General features: G+C 34.9%; 1 protein-coding gene across 5 annotated transcripts in view; it reads left to right on the forward strand.

The window, feature by feature from the left end:
- USP45 (ubiquitin specific peptidase 45) overlaps nt 1-22,060 on the forward strand; it is a 66,298-nt gene that overhangs the window by 29,651 nt on the left and 14,587 nt on the right. For 2 of the 5 annotated variants that reach the window (XM_036248544.1, XM_036248545.1), the window contains exons 7-12: nt 144-239; nt 1,634-1,764; nt 8,953-9,040; nt 17,690-17,771; nt 19,881-19,972; nt 21,810-21,866. In XM_036248544.1, coding sequence (XP_036104437.1) covers nt 144-239; nt 1,634-1,764; nt 8,953-9,040; nt 17,690-17,771; nt 19,881-19,972; nt 21,810-21,866 — 546 coding nt within the window. Of the gene's footprint in view, nt 1-143; nt 240-1,633; nt 1,765-6,932; nt 6,982-8,952; nt 9,041-12,062; nt 12,088-17,689; nt 17,772-19,880; nt 19,973-21,809; nt 21,867-22,060 lie in introns of those variants that run through there. The other 3 variants (XM_036248546.1, XM_036248548.1, XM_036248547.1) reach the window with 3 other exon arrangements.

A 22,060-nucleotide genomic window follows, 5' to 3' on the forward strand; every position in this document is an offset into this window, starting at 1 on the left:
CTATTCAATTAAAATTTTTTAACTTAAAAAAAAACTTTTTGCTATGCTAGATGAAAGTTGAAACTTTGAGAGAGTAATTTATTCCATAAAATCAGAGGCATGGTATACCTGAATCAGAAGACTTTACTTTTGTTTTTTTTTAGAACTTGGCACAGTCTTACATCCTCACTGAACTGATGAATGAGATCAAAGAAAATGGTACAAAACTCAAGATTTTTCCTTCATCAGACTCTCAGCTGGTAAGAAATGAAACCATCTGGGTAAGGGCTCTTTTGAGATGAACCACTGATGTTGCTGAAGTTTGTCCTCCTTGTTTATTAAACTAAGAATTCATACAGAGAAGTGCACATCATAATAGTACAGATGATGGGTTTTCACAAAGTAAACACACTATACTGAAACTAACCAACCTTTTGCTTAGAAGCAGAGCACTACCAGCAGTGGAAGCCCTTCAGGTGGCGTTCCATTCACTCCCTCCCTACCGGATAAGGGTAGCCCCCAACCTGGTTGCTAACAAGACAGATTAGTTTTGCCTGCTTTAATATTATATATAAATGAAATCATATACTATATACTGTTTTGCACTTGACTTCTTCTTGTCAACATGTTTGTGAGATTCATCATTGCATCATTGCATTCTCATCAGCAGATTTACTTTTGTTTTCACAGTTAAAGTATACTTTTAGAAACTAAGGTTATTACTTTATTCTGAAGATTTTTTACTTTGTCTAAAAATGCTTTATTAGGGAGTGGGTGATACTACACCTTAATGCTTGGGCTTTGGAACTGCCTCAGATTTTACTTTTGACCTTAGAGGGAACCTGCAATATACTCAACATGGCAGAAAGCACTTTTGATATTCAAAAGCTAGGGAAAATTATAACCTGTTTTTTCTATGGTTTTAGCCAGATGGTGGGTTTTTAAAGGATAGTTGATATGAAATATATATGTAACATGTATTTCATGAATACATGAGTGAGACAACATATCTGATGGTTGTCCTAGAGGATGACATAGTATAATGTTCGAGTATTATATTTGGGACCTGCTTTTTATTCATTGTGTATAAGGAAGGGGTTACTGGTGAAAATAACATTTTATAAAACAAAACTTGGTGGGGAAAAAAATCTAGAATAAAGTGCATTGATCCTTCACACAATTTAAGTTACTCTTATCTACCTTTTTGTTTCTTCCCTTTAAAAGAGAGAGACGGTGTACCTATTTGGTGATATAATTTCCCATTCCTATTTAAGAGTAAAATATTTGGGGAAAAGAAGGGTATGGAGTTTTGCTAATATAATTTATGATTATTTGTGAAGATGTACAAATATCAAGTAGATGAATAATTTTACTTCTAGGAGAGCACTTTAAGGGACAGTTACAAGCAACTAAAAATCGGTGATGTCATTCTGAAGTTAACAGTTTTATTAAGTAAAGGGTAGACGATATGAGAATACCTGTGTTTTTCAAGATAAGGCATTTAATTCCATTTTCATTTTAATATATTTTATATATGAGGGAATAAAGTTTCTTAATACAGTTGAGGTAATTTAGTTGTCATTTAAAGTAGAACTGTTTGATTTTACATACTGTATTCTATATTTCTGACATAGAATTGATAATGTTTTTAAAGGATCCATTAATGGTGGAACTTTCAAGCCCTGGACCATTGACCTCAGCCTTGATCCTGTTTCTTCACAGCATGAAGGAAACTGAACAAGAATCGCTTTCTCCTAAAGCTCTCTTCAGTCAGCTTTGTCAGAAGTGGGTGCACCTACATTCTTTTTTTTCCTCTTAATTTTTTTAGAGAGAGGAAGGGAGAGGGAGAGAGAGATAGAAACATAGATGAGAGAAAACATCAATTGGCCGCCTCCTGCATGTCCCCCACTGCGGATTTGGCCCACAACCTGGGCATGTGCCCTGACCAGGAATTGAACCAGTGACTCATGGTGCATGGGTCAGTGCTCAACCACTGAGCCACATTGGCCGGGCTGCACCTACATTCTTAATATTAATAATCATGAGTTACGAAATGCTATTGTGCTTATACTTAATATGAGTATTTTCAACCTTACTGCGACATTGCTGTTATTGCCTAGACTATCAAGAGAAAGAATTAACATTGTTTAGTTGCAGCTCTGTATTATGTTATTTCATAATTTATGGAAATTATATCTCATAATACTCTGAAGAAATGATTATTTATCCCCATTTTATATGTAAGGAAACTGAGACTCATAGTTGAGTTGTTTACCTCGTTTCATAGTGACAAAGCCAGGATTCAAATAGAGGTCTGTTCTATCTCAGAAGCCCATGATGCAACATGACAAAGTATAAAAACTATAGAATTGTAAAATCTAAAAGGTGCTATACTAGATCATCTAATCTAGTTTCTTTATTTTAAAAGATGAGCTTTGAGGCAAATAGAGTTTAAGTGAATTTCTCAAGATACTACAGTATGTTTAAAAATAAAATCTTTGAGTGCCTGGATATAAATAAATAAAACCCATACCATAAAAGTCCAGACTTAACTTTAATATATTTATTTATTCCTTCATCTAGAAAATTGAGAATTTACTTTGTTGTCAGTACTTACTAGAATTCAGGTACACAGGGTATAATGTAGTAAAAATGGACCTTTTCATGGAACTTATAAACTAGTCCAGTCCACCATTAACTAAAATATGTAGAAACAAAATTCTTTAAATATGAAGTTGCATTTTTGTATATCTGCAATCTTTAAAATTTCATGTTAATTTAAGTTTATCTGTGCCATGGTATTGTATTGTGTGTTTGTGTGTGTGTGTGTGTGTGTGTGTGTGTGTGTTTTAATGTTTTATATGTTTTTGGTGATGTTTTAGAGAGGAAGGGAGAGAGAGAGAAACATCAATGTGAGAGAAACATCGATTGGCTGCCTCCTGCACGCCCCCTACTGGGGATCCAGCTGCAACCCAAGCATATGCCCTAACCCGGAATCGAACCCGGAGCTCTCAATCTATGGGATGACATTCAATCCACTGAGCCATACCCCCCGGGCTGTATTGTGTTTTATTATATTTTATCTCATAGTATTGTACCAATGTTAATTTATTTAAAAAATTTATTGTGGAAAGAATACAACACGAAATCTACCCTCTTAAAATTTTTTTGTATGTAATATATTGTTGGCTGTAGGTACAATGTTGTACAGCAGATCTCTAGAGCTTATTCATCTTGTTTGACTGAAACTTTTTGGCCATTGGTTAGGAACTCTTCATTTCTGCCTCACACCAGCCCCTCACAACCCCCATTCCACTCTTTGATTCTATGAATTTGATTAGTTTAGATTCCTCATATAAAGGGAATTATGGATTATTTGTCTTTCTTTGACTGGCTTATTTCACTTAGCATAATGTGACATCAAATTAAATGTAATCCAAAATATAGAGGGTATATTTTATGTTTCATTTACTTGGCAAATGCTGTTTTTTCAAAGCCTGAAGAACAACAACAAAATGAAAAGTCTCTGAGACATAAAGTTAAGAAAGTTTTAGGATATTATGCGCTTTAGAAATTTGTTTTAGCCTCTATCCAAAATAACTTTGCTTTGTATCATTTTTTTCTGGTTTTATAAAGATTTATAAATGTTTAATAAATTCTTAAAGTAATAGATGCTCAGATAAAAATTCAAATTAGTATTATTTTATTTTAAATATGTTTTTATTGATTTTTTTTTTTTTAAAGAATAAAGGAGAGGATAGAGAGAGAAACATTGATCAGCTGCCTCCTGTATGCCCCTACCAAGGATCAAGCCTGAAACTTGGGCATGTGCCCTGACTGGGAATCAACCAGTGACCTCTTGGTGCATGGGACGACACTCAACTGAGCCATACTGGCCAGGGCTGTTTTTTTATTTTTAAAAGTGATTATGCATATACAGACATATAAAAATTGTCTGTAACTTGCTTGTTTTGCTTACTATGTTTTATACATCTTCCCATATAGTATATGTGGATATAACATTTATTTTACATATATATATATGTGTGTGTGTATATATATATATATTTATTCAGGGTGGGGCTCAAGAGTAGGTTTACAGTTGTGAGTACATGAAACAGTTTACTCTTGTATTATTATTTATTAACTATTGTATTTTTCCATGTGAACAACTTGAAACCTATTTTTGCCCACCCTGTGTGTGCCATTGTGTCTATATACATATCACTGTACTTGTGAGAGTTCATCTGTAGGACAAACATTTGGAAAACATTTAAAAATTGAATTTCTTGTGCTTTATTGTGTTTACTTTAAAAAGAGTTATATATTTAGGGCTGGCTTTTAGCTCAGCGGTTTCTTTGAGTCAAGCTTGCAGCTTGCTAACCACTCATGCTTTTGAGGGTGGTTTGAAACCCGTGGGTCTGTCCAGCCCTCTGAGGGGGGAAAAAAGTTACATATTTAAAAAGAGTTATGTATTTTTTTAAAAGTTATATATTAAGAAAAGTGATTTTTTTAAAAATCAGGTGATGATTTGAGTCAGATATGTTGGATCTATTATTGGACTCAGTTCTGTTACATTGATCTATCGCTACCCCAGTACTGCGCTGTCTTGATTACTGTAGTAAGTCTTAGAATTGGATAGTGTGAGTCCTTGAGCTTTCTTCTTCTTCTTCTTTTTTAAATAACTATTCTAGGTCCTTTGCTTTCTCGTATGAATTTTAGACTTAGTTTCTCAATTGGAATCGCATTGAATGGGTTTTGGAGACAATTGACATCTTAATGTTGAGTCTTCCATTGCAAGATTATGACATATCTTTTCATTTATTTAGGTTTTTGCTTTTACTCATCAAAAAGTGATGTGGTTAGATTTACCTTAAGTATATTCTGTGGTGTGTCATGTACCTTATGGAGTGCCACTAAATTCTCAAGGTAGAATGCAATGTGGTCTACTGTAGTATTTGGGTATGCTCTTCAGTCTTATTTTTTAATTTACTAATTCACCCTTCAACTGTGTAGTTTAATATTTATCCTATCTCTTGTATTTTTACATTTGTGGTTTTATTGTCCTATTTCTAATATGTTTAGTTGGCTATCTTATTAATATCTACATGTTATTTAATTTTCTCCAACTTTTCTTAATTTCCAGGCTTTTAATGGCATTTATGCCTGTATATTTTTGGACATTTTCAACATATTTATTATAACATTTTTGGAACAGTTCTATAACATTTATTTGGAGTGAAGTAAATTCATTTCAGTTCATTTTTTTTAACATTAGATTTCTCTGTGTGTTTGACAGAATTGCTTTGCAGGCTCCTTTGGAGTAGATTTCTTTGTTTATAGTCCTCAGCTATCTTTGCCCAACTTGCTATCCCCATTTTCTCTACCCCTCCTTGTTTTCCTACCACTCCCATCACCTCTCCTTCCTCATACCCGCTCCGCACTGCCTAAAAATTTAAAATTTTAAGACAGCCTCATCCTGCCCTGGCCAGTTTGCTCAGTGGCCAAGAGTCACAGGTTTGATGCCCATTCAAGGGCATGTACCTGGGTTGCAGGTTCAATCCCCAGCCCCAGGTGGGGTCATGCGGTAGGCAACCAATGGATGTGTCTCTCACATCCATGTTTTTTTTCTGTCATTCTCCCTCTCTGTCCATTCCTCCCTCCCACTCTATCTAAAAATCAATGGAAAAAATATCCTTGAGTGAGGGTTAAAAAAAAGAAAAAAGAAAAGATGGTCCTTAGAGATCCAGGTCTTTTAAAAAAAATTTTTTTTTCTTTATTGATTTGAGAAAGAGAGAGAGAGAGAGAGAGAGAAACATTGATAAGAGAGAATATTGATTGGCTGCCTCCTGCCAATTCCCACTGAGGATTTGGCCCACAACCTAGGCATGTACCCTGACCAAGGATCGAACCAGCAAACTCTTGGTGCATGGGTTGAAGCTCAACCACTGAGCCACACTGGCCAGGCGAGATCCAGGTCTCTTAGTGGTTCATAGTAACCGTGTTTTGGGGGATGTGAGAAGAGGGTGGAAGGCTTGGCTCAACTTCAGGTCCCTAGGCTGTGTTCTGTTGTAGCCTTAGGCACCATTTGTCTGAAGGTTCCTTTTGTGGCCCTTGGGAAGATCAGCTGTCCTTATGTAGTGAGCCTGACTCTGCTCCCTGTCTCAGGTGAGTACATTTAGTTTTCTTTACCCTTCAGGGCTGACTTTTCAGGCCCAGAGCCCATCAAGTCTATTATGATTTTTGTCTACCTTTTTTGAGTTCTATTTTTGCTCTGTAGGTGGCTTTTTTTTTTTTTTTAATTGAATTCCACTCAAGACCTCTTTTGTTTTCTCTTTTTTAATGTTATTCTTTGAGTAGAGGGAGTTTCTGGATTATGAATGGACTGATTCACCTTCACCCAGAGGAGAATTTCTTTTTCTTGACAGTCTATTCCTGTTTTATGAGTATGCGTACATTTTTCTCTTACAATGCGAGGTTTTTAAAAGTTCCCTTATATTCCTCACTTTTACTAAGGTACATTTCCTATGGCCGTAGTGTTTCCCTTATTTTGATAGGGTGAATCTTTTCATATATTTGATGGTTTTTCTTTTTTTATCCTTTAAGCTTTTTTTTTTAAAGGTTTTTTAAATTGATTTTTATTTTTTAAATATGTTTTTATTGACTTCAGAGAGAAGGGAAAGGAGAGGGAGAGAGAAATAGAGAAGTATCAGTCAGCTGCCTCCTGCACCCCCTAGCCTCCCCCCCTCCATCCTTGCACTGGGGATGGAGCCTGCCCTGACTGGGCTTCTGGTCCATGGGACATGTCCAGCCAGCCGAGCCACACCAGCCAGGGCTATCCTTTCAGCGTGAAGGTCTCTTTTGGTATCGGTAGTTCAGATAGATTTTATCAGAGATTCTGTAAGTCATTATATGATTTTTTTCCCCATTCTAGGTAAAGGAGGAAAGAGAAAAAAACAAAACCCCAGGCATATTAAATGTTCTTCAATGGTTTGGAAGGCAGTAAGTGCTTTGTGCCTGCTTGAGATGGAACTATAGGCAGAGTCACGGTGGGGACAGCTTCTCCTTTGTTCAGGACTGATTGTCTTCCTGTGTGTCTGTTATGAAAGTCGTAACTGTCTCCGTCTCCTGCCACCTGGCTGGTGAGGTTCTCTTAAGGATTCCTCTGCTCCCCCCTCCAGCCTTCTTCCACTCCACTGACCTTTCCTGATACCTGCAGCACAAGGGTTGTGCTGTGCAATTTCTACCTTTCATGAATTCCAGCTGTGGAGGCCCAACCAGGGTTTGAAAATGTGTCTATCTTGGTTTCTGTCCTCATCTCTGATCTAGGAGGTGGACACTATCTACCACATGCAGAAGGGGAAGCCTATCGGGAGTAAATGAAAGTTCTTAACATCATGGTGCTGTTTGCTGCTTCTTAGCAAGACTGAGTAGTAGTAACTGAAATGGTGGTTCCTGTTGCAGGCTGGAGTCACTAGTAGTCAGACAGCTTTGTAGCAGCAGGGCCTCACATTAGTGCATTGCTGGGATGAATGTTTATCATGAGATAATGAGGAATAATGCTTAAAGCACTGAACTCAAGAGTCAGAAGACCTGATTTATGTCATTGGCACTCAGCTTGTTCTTCAGTTATCTCAAGTGTAAAATGAAGCTCATATTAATTATGAATTCCTTAACAGCACTGTTATGTATAACAAATGAGGTATGTTGTGTACGATACTATAATGAGACCGTTGTAAACTTGTCTTGTACTACATAAGATATTCTTAGTATTTTGTGTTATTTTGACAAAAGATTTTCTTCATCTTAGATCAGAGATCTTTCTAAATTTAGAACAAAAATGTTCATTTAGCATCAGAGTTTTTCCAGGAATATTACTTTTTAAAATTACTGAAATCAATGAAATTTGTTGTGTTGATGTCTCTATGAATAGAACCTGATTTTTAAAAAATTAATACAGAGAAAATCTAACTGTCAGATCCTCAAAATAAATACATTCGCAGAGACATCAGTTCATAATTCTTTATTTTAATCATTTGCTTTTCTTTTGGTTATTTAAGGTAGGAAGATAATAGAGAACAGTGGCTTGGATTTGAATACTGTTGTTTTTTTTAAATCCTCACCTAAGGACATTTTTGCACTTATCTTCAGATAGAGCAGGAGGGAGGGAGTGAGGAAGAGAGAGAGAGAGAGACACATCAACTGGTTGCCACCCACACAACCCCAATTGGGGCTGGGGACAAACTACAACTGAGGTTCGTGCTCTTAGCAGGAACCGAACCCGAGACTCTGGTCCACGGGCAACGCTTTAACAGTTGTGCCAAACCCGGCCAGGGCTGAATATTATTTTTTGCTTGCTGGGTGACCTTGCAAATTATTTAAATAATCCCTCTGAGACCTCATATAGATTTTTAATTTTTATTTAGTTATTTTTATCCTCACCAGAGGACATTTTTGCATTTTTATCTTCAGATAGAGTGGGAGGGAGAGAGAGAGAGAGAAACTTTGATGTGAGAGAGATACATCGACTGGTTGCCACCTGCACAACCCCAGCCGGGGCCGGGAATGAACCACAACCAAGGTATGTGCCCTTAGCAGTAGCCGAAGCCGGGACTCTCTGGTCTGTGGGCCAACACTTTAACCACTGAGCAAAACCGGCCAGGGCTGAGACCTCATATGTAAACTGGAGAAAATGGACATTTCAAGCTTGTTTGAGGATTATGTGACTTTTGCATTATATGTGGTTGGCATGTAGTAGTTACCTAATAAATGATAGCCATATTGTTCTTAGTACACTTAAGATCTCTTCCTAATTAGAACAGTCATCACATTTTGTCTTTTGACTTAGTTCAAGAAGAAATAAATTGAATCTTTGACTCTATGGTATTACAAAGTAATTTTAAATATTTAGTAATGTATTGTTGATGAAACGATCATCCTTTTTTTCTTTCCTGTTTTGTTTTTAAATCATAGGGCCCCTCGATTTAAAAGTTTTCAGCAACAGGACAGTCAGGAGCTTCTGCATTATCTGCTGGATGCAGTGAGGACAGAAGAAACAAAGGTCAGGTTTCTTTATGTTTATCACATAAACTCTTTAAGAAGAGTAACAAAACTGAAGGAATTCATTTATGCCGTAATTTTAATGTGCAGTTAAGAAGTTAACTTGATTTTTTCCCTAACTATTCTGTTTATTCTCTCTCTCTCCCTCTCTTTGACTTTTCTATAAAATTATTTTCTTTCACTCTCTCACAACTCCTATTATCCTTTATTAGTTAATGCCCTTTGGCTATAAATAACAGAAAACAATTCACACTAGCCTAAATAAAGAAAAATATCTAATTCTCCAGATGAAGGAGATTATAGCTAGGAATGCAGGGACAGGAAGGTTCTCTGAAATCCAGAAAGTATTCTTATTTTCCTACTTTTTGTGGGTCTGTAGGTTTTCTTCATTCATCTCTCTGCAGACTGAGTAGTTTCTCTGCTTCTCTGTCTGAGTAGTAGCACATGATCACTGTAGAGTTTGCATGTTGCAATTCTACATGCATAAAAACAAAACTGGCTGTTTATAAATCTGAATTCTAAATTCCCAGGAGAGGGAAACTTCATTATCCCATGTTTGATTAGGACATACTCAGGGATCAGGCACTTATGGCTGGGGGCCCCAGCATCCTGAGTCAGGAAATCTTTCTCAGGAAAGAAGGAATGCTTCATGGACTGGATAAATTCCCTAAACAGTGTTTGTATACTCCTGTCCCTTAGTTGATTGTCTGTTTGTTGACTTTAATAGTAAATTAGTTAAATTCAACTTTTTTGTTGGGGTCCTATACAAATAGGATACAATTTTTTTCAGAGAAAATGTTACAGATGTCAAACACGCAGCACATATCCTCCGTCCCCCCGTTTCTTACTCAGCAGACATTGCTGATTATTCATAACAGTTCTGCCACGTCTGGATTTGATCTCAGCATCATTCTCAACACAGTACTGTGGGCAGCCCCTGTCAATCATATTTGTCATAATAGGTGAAATCCTATTTTCTCTTCAAGGTGAATACACTTTTTAAAATCTATATATTAATATGTAGTAAACCAACTACGTGAAAGTAAGTGCTCATATGCTTGTGGTAGGTGGTATGTTACTAGGCAGGGTGGACTCCTATTTTTTAATCCTACTTTAAATTGTAACATTATAGTGTTTCTTTAGTCCTACCAATCAATTTTGAGTGAAGAGAGTTATTAGCATTCTAATATTTTCTACAAAATTATCTTAAAAAATTAGTCACTACCTCATGTTACCAAACAGTATACAGTTGTCCCTCAATATCCGTGGGGAATTGGTTTCAGAACCCCCTCATAGATGTCCAAATCTTGGGGTACTCAAGTCCCTTGTATAAAAGTATTTGCATAAAACCTATGCACATTCTTCCAAATACTTTAAGTCATTTGTAGAGGTTACTTAATACCTAAGATAATGAAGTGCTATGTAAATAGTTATACTGTATTGTTTGGGGAATAATAACAAGAAAAAAAGGTTTGTAGCTGTTAAATACAGAGGCGACCATTGTAGGCCTAACTACATAGTACATGTCAGCAACAACATAACATGCCCTCCCCCCACTCCCCTGAATATTTTTTCACAGTTGTTTGAATCTACAGATGTGGACTGTGTATTGCATTGCCATTTTTAATTGTCTTTTTATTGACTTAAAATAAACTTTTGAAGGTGTCACTCCCTTGCTATCATCTCTACTTTTATATATTTTGATTATGAACCCTATCACTTTCTATTTAAAATTTTTTAAAAATATCTTTTCTTTATTGATTTTTAGAGAGAGAGGAAAGGAAAGAGAGAGAGCTAGAAACATCAAAGAGAGAGGACATCAATTGGCCGCCTCCAGCATGCCCCCCACTGAGGATCGGGCCCACAACCTGGGCATGTGTCCTGACTGGGAATCGAACCAGTGACCTCTGGGTGCATGGGTTGATGCTCAACCACTGAGCCACCTGGCCGGCCTAAATTTATGTCTTTGTCAGCTTAGGTTGTGATCTCCTCAAGAAATGGTACTGGATCTCATGTGCCTTGCACATAGTAGATGCTCAGAGACTGTTGAATTAGTTGTCTGTGCCTACCTTAAAATGGACGATTTTTGTTAAGAATTCGAATTGGGAACAAAACAAAATCAACAAGTCTCTTAAATAAGTTATACTAACTAGTTCCTTGGGGGATTTTGAAGAGGTTTTACTTTGAATAAACTGTTAAATTGACAGGAGAATAGTATATTATGTTTTACCCGTACTTTGTTTTAAAAAATCAATTAAGTGATTTATAATTAATTAAATTTGCGGGACATTAACACAGTCTCCCATGAGCTAAGATTTTATCACATTTTCTTTGCTCTAGAAACATACCAAGAATAGAGATTCAAACTTAAGTCTTTCTTACTACCAAACAAATGTGATTTTTCTAATTTTATAAAGTTTTGTTTTAATGCTTGGTCTTCACTGAACAGTATAAATATTATATGTTTTCTTTAATTTAAAATTTAACCATAATTATTTCACTATTTAAAAACTTATTAAATCTAATTTAATAACTCTGGTTGTTGAGAAGGTCCATACAAGGTAGCAAGGTGGAGAGAAATGCTGTGCCTTTGTATTAGGACTAGTAAATGTATTTTGACTTTTCTGAGCCTACAGATGATATAGGAGTTACTTTAAGATTAACTTGGACTATCAATTGCTAGAATAATTTTTTGCCTATGATTTGTAGGAATATGTTTACTACATGGTGGTCCTGTATCATTGTAAATAGAATGAAAAATTATCTCTTTATATTGTTTTTCTCTGTTGTTATCACAAATAAAACAAAAAAAAAATCTATCCCTATTATTTTTTCTATTTCCCTTGTATTACTTGATGTCACTCTTTGTTTCATATTAAATTATTGTTTTTGTCATAATGGTGCATTGGGATTCAAAGTAACTTAAAAACTCAGGCAGTATAGCAGGAAACATTGGCTTTTGAAAGCTCTCATCTTTCTTCCTCTCTTTGAAGGTTTTAGATGGCGTGGCAAAATTAAAATGTCAAGTCTGGGGATCTCTTCAGCCCTGTAAGCAAGGAGAGTCGGCGGGTCAGTCGCAGTGTGTACCCAGGCAGGAGGGGCATTGTCTGGCCTGGGAACCCACAGCTGTTAGTCGTACTGTTGTTGTCGTTTGTCACTGCCATGTGTTTTTTGATTGAAGAAAGGCCATAGCATTATGTCTGCCACCAGAATCTTTTAGTAATGACTGAAAACTATTGACCTCCTTTCGTGTTGTTTCATTAAAGTCTTTTTCTTATGACTATAAAGTTCAGAAGTATAACATGCTCTTACTGAATAGAGGACTAAAGGGATCATTTGCGCAAAAAATTGTAAATTTTTTATGTGAAAATAAAATCAAATTTACTATAAGAACTTCTTTTATAAGCAGTCTTTTCAACTTCCAAATATATGTGCTTCATTTTTTCAAAATTTGAGCTATCACTAAATTAATGATGTTACATTTTTATTCTCAAAGACATACACTTTAATACATTATTGGATTGTTGAGTAGGATTATTTTAAAGGCATAATATCTCAGCTAACTTAAATCACGAGGTTTCTTTTTTTTTGCATCCTTGTTTTTGAAAGAAGTTTAAGATGGAGGCTTGAAATAGTTGAACTTGGATTGTGCTAGTTGATTAATGTGCTGCAACTGTTAGCAGCTCCCTGACCAAAGTCTATCTTTCCCTTTAACCTAAATGGTTCAAAGCACAACTTTTAACAACGAGAGGTTGTAGATAGACCTAAACCCATTTATTTTATTTAACTTGATAAATTACCTATTAATTAGCTCTGTAACAGTATAGAGCAGAAGATATAAATTTGTGGCTACGGTACAATAAAAAAAAGTCTAACAGTTTAAAAGTTAATAATTTAATCAACTTCATTGTTTTTACTCTTTTTTTGTTGGCTTTTTTGTTTTTACTTTTTTTTAAAGATTGTGATAATCATAGCTTACATTTTAAAACATAGTAAACAATGAAATCAAATGGAAAGTCATGTCTAAATTAATAAAATATTCAAATTGTAGAATAAATATACAGACTTCTAAATTGAGTTAGAGGTCTTTACTTCTAGTAGTTAGAGAGTCTTTACAGTTATATTAAATATTTACAGGTGAATATTGGTATTTATTGGAATCTTTCATTCATGTCCATTAAACATTTCTCCTGCATGGAACTCACACCATTCAGATTTATTTATTTTAGTTAAAGAAATTCTTTTTTTTAATGTGTAAGTCAACTTTAGCTTAGTATCTGAATTATATCAATTTTCAAATTTATTGAGTCTGAATTGGAGATTATCTCAATATTTAATAGCTTCTGGGACACATTTTATTATTTTGATTACCTCTGCATATAAGTATATTTTAGGACAGTGTGACATAGTATGGATTACTGTTTGTTTACTTTTATACCCACCTTTGTATATATTTGTTTTTGAACTTTGCATTAACTTTTAAAATACACTAGAAGAAAATAGTGAGCAGTTCTAGGAAATATGTACTGATGATCATAGGCCAGTAAATAAATTAAATTCAGTTCCACAAGTATTGGTGGAGTGTGTAAAAACTTATTAAACATATCGTGCATACAGAAGAATGTATAAATATACATACAGTTCAAAGCATAATATAAATACCAGTGGCAATCCTTCTCACCCCAGAGTTAAAAAAAAAAAGTAGAATGTTATTAGTATCATATAAGCCACCTGCTCTTTTTTCCTATTAAAAGTTACCACAATTTTGACTTTTAAAAAAATCATTCCATTGCTTTGTTTTATAATTTTGAGAGCTACTGATGTATGCTTAAATGATATATTGTTTAGTTTTGCAAAAGTAGCAAGCACAAACCTATTGTTGGAGGAAGGCTCCCAAAAGAAGATAAGTTGAGAGCATCTCTGGATTATGATCTGGCTTTTTCTAGAGTTTGCAAGAGCTTTTTCTGAGGAAGTCAGTGGGTGAAGTCATGTGTTCTGAGTCGGATGTGTCAAAGTCAAGGCATCTAGCAGTGGTGTAGCAGAGACCAGGTACTAGCCCTCTGGTGCAAAAAGGCTAATGCTGCTCTGTGTTTTCTGCTTCTGGCCCATGGTTCTCAGGAATAGGTCAAAGCAGGATGATTCTGCAGGATAATGTGTATCCTCTGCTGGTCCAGGCGGCAGGGCATGGATGGAGGGGAGAATAAGGACATTAGCAGTTTATTCCCCATTTCATGTGTCTTCAGATTAAAAACATGGTACAGTGGCAGAGGGGATCTTGGTGTTAGTAGTATGTCTTTCTCATAAGTCTCACTGCTCTAACCTGGATTGGTTGCCTCCCACATTTGATGCATAGGCATCATTCTGGAATTTTTTCTAACTTGTTCCTGGCAGTTCCTTTGGCCTCTTGTGTGTAGGCTCTGATGTTGCAATGTTGTTGTCTTTCTTGGTTTATGCTCTCATTTGGTGATGTATACATATGTATATGTTGTCTTTTATTTAAAAGGTGGCATATACTGTATATACACCTTTCTGCACTTTGTCTCTTTTCACTTGAGATATTGTAGCAATCTTTCCATCTCAGATGGGAAGCTTCCTTTTTTCTTTCTTTTTTAGCTCAACATATTAACCAATTCCTTATTGATTATCCCTTATATATTGTTCCTAGTGTTTTTGCTTTAAGGAACAATGCTATAATGAATAATGTGTATATATTATTTTGCATGTGTGTAGGTATATCTGTGTAAGTACAGAAATGAGATTGCTGGATCAAATGATATACACATTTATAATTTTGATAGATGTTACAAATTGTCCTCTAGAGGCATACTGTTTTCACTTCTGTCAGCAATAGGCCAGGTAAGGGAGTTGGTTTCCCCATAGCCTCACCAAAAGACTGTTTTGTCAAACTTCCATTTTTGCTATCTGCTAAGTAGAAAATAACTGGTATATCAGGGTAGTTTTAGTGTACATTTCTAAATGGGGCTCTGTCTTTTCATCTGTTCTTTTTTTTTTTTTGCCCATTTTTCTACTGGGTTTTGTATCTTTACAGATTTCTAAAAGCTTTTTGTGTACTAGGAGAGAATATGTTTCCAAGTTTGTTATTTATTTGTATTTTGATTTTGCTTATAATGTGGAAGCAGTTTGTTTTTTTTTTTTCATAAAGTTGTACTTCTTGTTTTTTAATCCTTGTCCAAGGATGTTTTTTCCATTGATTTTTAGAGAGTTTGGAAGGTAGGGAAGGGAGAGAGTGAGACAGAGAAAGAAACATCAGTGTGAGGGAGACACATTTGTTGGTTTCTTCCTGCATGCAGCCTGACCCGGGCCAAGGTTGTAACCTTCAACCAAGGTATGTGCCCTTGACTTAAATCAAACCCAAGACCATTTGAAGTGTGGGCTGGTGCTCTAACCACTGAACCACACTGGCCAGGGCTAAAGTTGTAAAATTTTTTGTTTTTGAATTTAACAATGTTTTTATGGCTTCTGGACTCTGAGTCATAGTTAAAAGGGCATTCCAACTCCAAGGTTATAAAAGAATTTCCCATGTTTTCTTTTAGTACTTTTAATATTTATTTTTAGATTTAACTCTTGATCACTTGAAATATATTCCATTTCATTTTTTTCCATTTAACTGTTGTACAGTGATCTAAACTGTGTAGTATGCTTTTCCCACTAAATTAATAACATCTAATAAATTACATCTTAATTATACTAATTATACTAATTTTCATATGTCCTTGGGTTTATTTCTCAACTTTCCATTCATTTTATATACCTATCTGTTTGACAGGTCAATTTGGGGTGAGGGGCAGATTGAAATATTTATAATGTTAGAGACTATCTAAGAACATAGTGTATCTTTCTAGTTAAGAAAGTGTATCATAGTGTATCTTTCAAGTTTTCTTTTGTGTCTTTCAGTAGTGTTTTAAAATGTTCTTTTATATCTTATACATTTATTAAGTTTATTCCTATTTTATCTTTTTAGTTGCTATTATAAATAGGGTATTTTCTTCCATATCTTCTAACTGGGTTTGTGTGTGTGTGTGTGTGTGTGTGTGTGTGTGTGTGTATGAAGGCTATTGACTTTGTTATTTATCTTCTTTATAACTTTAAACCTCTGAGATTTATTTTTCTATCAAATGAAATGACTAGAACTTTAATACATAATAATAGTGAATAGGAGATATCAAGGGATTGAACTTTTCTCCTACATCTATCGATATGATGGCATATATTACTATAACAATATGCATTATTAAAATAAAAGCCTCTTGGTCAAACTGTACTATAGGTTTAGTGGCATTCCTCTGTGGAATTGTTAGGGTCTGGAGCTATTTGTGAGGAGTGCTATTTAACATTCTCCCCACCCCTCAACCCCTACCCAATAAAGGCTGGAAGATTTTCTCTCTCTTTTGGGATTAATTTCCTGGAAAATTATCTACTTTTTTCCAAATGTAATTACCTGAGAGTTGAGCAGAGTGGTTTCTCATGATTACTTCAAGTATCTTTAATTTTGTTGATGGTTTCCCTTTTTTTTCTTAGTTGTGATGTTATGCTTTTCATCCTTATCTTAAGGTTAGCTAGTGGGTTTATTTGTCCCTCTATCACAGACTCACTAACTCCCTTCTTGTACTTTTGTTCAGTGTTGATATTCTTTTTCTAAACTTATAAATAGGCTGCTTAATTTATTTGTTTTTATTCTTTTCAATTGACTTAAATATTTAAAACTGAATTTTATTCTGAACAGTAGAAAGTATCATGGATTCTAATATGTAGTGTTTTTATTATTCTCTGGGAAGTCTGCAGTTTGGGTTTAGTTTCTTTTTGACATAATAATTTCTTTTTTTCAGGTTTTTTTTTTTTTCTTTATTGATTTAAGAGAAAGAGAGAAGGGAGAGGGAGAGAGGGAGACACATGGATGAGAAAGAACATCGATTGGCCACCTCCTGCATGCCCCGCACTGGGAATTGGGCCCACAACCTGGGCATGTGACCTGACCAGGAATTGAACTGGCGACCTCTTGGTGCATGGGTCGATGCTCAACCACTAAGCCACACTGGCTGGGTTGGTCATATTTTTATATAAATAAAATAATCTGTATAGAAGTTCATAGTGACCAGTTTAAAAGTTTCTCATATATTAAGGTTTTTTTCATAGACAAGAAATTTTACATGGTCTATTTGTGACTTTTTGTCCTGATTAAGGAATACATCATTTTAGGGACAGTCGGAGAGGGGAGAGAAGCAGGAGAGGGAGACAAATAGAGAAGAGGAAAGAGGGAGAAGTCTAAATGTATGAGAACAGTGAGACTGTGCTGCTTACTTTTCATAGATGGAGAAAAATATTTTAACATGAGAGACACTAAACACCTGGAACTTTGACTCAAATTCCATATTCTCCCCCAAATACGAAAATTGTTCATTCATGGAATTTTAGGACTGGAAGAAAGGACATATTTAAATTTTAAAACATTCAGTCATTTTATTTTACAGACCAGGGAACTGAGATCCAGTGTACCTTGCTGTTTGAAAGTCCTATTATTAAGATGAGGCTGGTGTTAACTGTTACTAAAACAGATTCTATTTAAAGGGACACAAAATACTGCTTTGAAAGAATAGATTCTTAATAAATTCTTATTGACTTTGTTTTGTAGAGAATACAAGCTGGCATTCTAAAAGCATTTAACAACCCAACAACTAAAACTGCTGATGATGAAACTAGAAAAAAAATTAAAGGTATGTTGACTCTCTCTCACTGTTAAAACTTTCTTCTGGAAGGAAATATTTAAAGTTTCTTTACAGGGAAAAAAGAACTGAGCATTATATGAATGAATGCTCTAAAATAGTTACCTTAAATGAAGGTATACTTACTCCAGTGGCTGCAAGATAGTCTAGTGGGTTATAAAAGAAAATGTTAGAGTTTATCCATGTGAATTTTTAAAAATAAAATTAATATCAAATATACAGATAGACACTGTTGCTCTTATAGGAAGTTCTAACGAAGACTTGAAAAGTTGTTGAACTTGGAAGTTCTCTTTTATCATATTGTATCATTTTGCAGTTGAGGTGTGCTGGGATGAGTGGATTTACATACATAATCTACTTCTAACTAGACAAACTGCTTAAGTGCTCCAAAGATTCCTGCAGGAAACCATTTATTGAAGAGAGTACTAACAGGTCAAGTATACATGTCTACTTCACTCCCCCTGTTAACTCTTCATTGGCCAAAATCTGAGGCAAAAACAATGACTAATCAAAACTGATCATAAGTATTTAAGTGTGGGTTTTTGTTGTTGTTTTTAGTTTTGGTTAATCCTCACCTGAGGATATTTTTTTTTTTTGGAGAGAGAGAGAAAGAGAGAAACATCGATGTGAGAGAGACATATCAATTGCTTGCCTCCCAGATGCGCCCTATCTGGGGGCGAGGATGGAACCTTTAACCCAGCTACATGCTCTTGATGGGGAATTGAACCCTTGACCCTTAGGTGCTTGGGCTGACGCTCTAACCACCAAGTCACACCAGATAGGGCTTAAGTGTGCGTTTACATTCCATGTTATTAGTGATTTACCATGTCCTAAATGTATATTCTGCCTTGAGATATTAACTGATGTTAATATAAAGTCATCATTTTTAGAAAACACTTAAAATATTATTTGTATTTTATTAATTATCTTTTCTAACTTCTATTTTTTTGTACTACTATGGGTACACACTACATGTCTATAATTTATAAACAGATATACATTGTGATTATATATGCCAAACTATATGCACTTAATGGTTCAAGTTTTTTTAAAATGCAGATTTTCAAGCTTGCTCTTTTGTTTTGAGACAGTGCCATCTAGAGCATATTTAGAATAACTGCCCAGGTTTTTTTCGTCTCTTTCCAGTTTTGTAATCTTTTAAAAATAAATTGTTAATCTCTTGTATAATTTTTCTTAATGACATCTTAGTTTACCATAATTTTTCCATAGTTATAATTAATAAGTGTTTATTTACATATCCAGATATGTCTGCTCTGTCATTCAGTGCTTCAAATAATGTTTTAAAATGTTTAGAAAATGCAATGTTTTAGAAGATAGAGACCCCAAAAAGATAGAAGTTTGAAGCAGGAGTGAATGGATTTGTTAACATATTTTCTCTCAGTGTTTACTATGAAAAATGTCAAACATCTATTGAAGTGGAGAGAATAGTATACAAAGCCCCATGTGTCCATGTACCCAGCAGCCCACTTACTACATTCAATTCATGGGATATTATGTTTCATCTGTTTCTTCCAACCCCAGATTATTTTGAAACAAATCATTGGAATCGTTTCCCTTGATATAGAAATATTTTTCAAACAGAATAACTCTGACATTTTTAATATAATTGAGCAGTTATGTATGTGAGTGAGTTTTTAATTGCCATGTTAATTTTTTACACTGTGCTGTGTTTACTTGTCTTCTACTACTCTGTCATTTCCATTGTTCAGGTCCAGGCATCTGTAGCCCTAAAAGCATAACCTCCTTTCCCATCCTTCTATCCCTAGGTTAGGCACGGAGGCTTTGAAGGGTCTAATGGGAGCAGTTGAGATCGAGTACGAGTTGTGGTTATTGCTCTAGTTATTTTACCTCTTAAGAGCAATTTGCTATTTCTTAGAGACTACTGTTGTTGATAGTCAACATTTTTCTCTACAGAATTGTAAAGGAGAAAGACATTATAATGTCATATAGTAAAATGCATTGTTAAATGTGGTAATGGACATCTACCTTCGATTTCTTTTGAATCAACAGAATAAAACATGTTACATTGTAAGGTTGATGGTTGCCATGTTTTTGAATTAAAAAGTATTATTTTTACAGCATATGGAAGCGAAGGTGTGAAAATGAACTTCATAGATCGGATCTTTATTGGTGAATTAACTAGCACAGTCATGTGTGAAGAATGTGCAAATGTAGGTACTTTGAAATTCACTTCAACATGGAATAGATTACAGTCAGCATTTTGATTATTTTCGTTCACTTAAGATCATCAGTAGTCAGTTTTATTTGTGACGATGACTACATAACGATTTTTGAACATCTTCTTAAAATATATGCTTCACTCCTAGAAAGTAAACATAATTTATAATTTTTGAAAATAAGTGTATTTTAGTTTTCCTCCCAAGAAGCCTGTGGAGTTCTCTTAGCTTATTTTAATATGCTTGGATGTGTTAGCTACTTGGACTGAAATAAAAGAAAGTTCTGTGACAAGAATAACTGTTATATAACTACAGGGTGGGACAAAATTAGGTTTACAGTTTGTATGGAAAGTGATACAATAATCAATAAATAATAATACAAGAATAAACTCGTGCCCTGGCTGGTTTGGCTCAGCTGTTAGAATGTCGGCCTGCGGTCTGGAGAGACCTGGGTTCGGTTCCTGCTAAGGGCACGTAGCTCGGTTGCAGTTTGTCCCCGGCCCTGGTTGGTTGTGTGGGTGGCAGCCACTCGATGTGTCCCCTTCACATCGATGTTTCTCTCTCTCTCTCTCTCTCCCCCCTCCCACTCTACCTGGACAAAATATCAAAAAAAAAAAAAAAAAAAAAGAATAAACTCGTTTTGTGTACTCACAACTGTAAACCTACTTTTGCCCAATCCGGTATGCATTGCCCTAAAATGTAATTCCAATAGAAATAATTTAATGTAGTAACATAACCTAGGCTGATCTAACACATTTGATTTAAAGTTTACTTTTATATGACCTGTCAAAGTTTTTTTTAAGTAGACTTGACTCATCTTTTCTTTTTCTTTATTGATTTGAGAGAGAGAGGAAGGAAGGGAGAGGGAGAGAGAGAGAGAGAAACATTGATGAGAGAGAACATCGATTGGCTGCCTCCTTCATGACCCTCACTGGGGATTGGGCCTACAACTTGGGCATGTGTCCTGACCGGGAATCAAACCAGTGACCTCTTGGCACATGGGTTGATGATCAACCACTGAGCTACACTGGCTGGGCGACTTGACTGATCTTTGAATTTAGTAATAATTTTTATTTGGTGGAATGCCATCTGTCCTTTAACAACAATTTAAAGATGTATACATTTGTATAAGCTTTCAGTGCCTTGATAAAGAATATTTCTGAAAGAGTATGACTTGAAGTATGATGAATTGCACTTTTGTCAGATTTTATTGTAAAAGAGAGAGTCTTTATGTACATTCTCCTGTCCTGGGTTATGGAGTATTTTTTTCTATCTCCTCTAGTCTTATTCAATCAGAATTATATATTGAATCTCCTTCTAGTCTGTGGCATTGAGGCTCAGCCTGTGTCAATGAGATATTACTTAACTTTCTAGTTTGTTCAACATAGAAGTTGATTTCTCTCTTACAAGCTAGAGAGAGAATCTTTGAAAACAGAATTACCCTAAAGGGTCTACAAAACACAGTCAAACTATCTTTTTTAATGGCTTTTACATTTCATCTATATTATGGCACTAATTTCACCAAAAATATGTTTATATGTTTAGTTAATCATTATTATTAAACATAGTTTATTTAGAAGTTACTTCAAATATTGTGATATTGACTACATTATAAAATTCAACAGGGTTGCATTTATTAAAGTTTTGGAATATCTTATTTTGATTAACAATACATGCTCCTATACCCAATTAAATTGCTATTTGTTCCAAGATCACTTTTTAACTTAAAATTTTAAGTTGCCTGGGGAGTCTGATTTCTTTAAGCCTTTACGAAACTACATTGTCTATATTAGAATTCTACCTGAAGTTCTCAATATGTTTTCTTTTTAAGATCTCCATGGTGAAGGATCCCTTTATTGATATTTCACTTCCTATAATAGAAGAAAGGGTAAGAAAAAAATAATAATTCTTTTGTGAGGGGCGTTTATTTATTCATATATTTAGATATTTTTTGAGTACATTATCAGATATGTGAGTCATTATTTTTTATATGCAATAGTTGAGTTTGTGCAGAGCAATATTAGGGTTTGTGTATGCATGCATGAAGTATGATATAGTTCTTATTCTCAAGGAATTTAAATC

This window comes from Molossus molossus, unplaced genomic scaffold, assembly GCF_014108415.1.
Source record: "Molossus molossus isolate mMolMol1 unplaced genomic scaffold, mMolMol1.p scaffold_m16_p_8, whole genome shotgun sequence".
NCBI classification, from domain to species: Eukaryota; Metazoa; Chordata; class Mammalia; order Chiroptera; family Molossidae; genus Molossus; species Molossus molossus.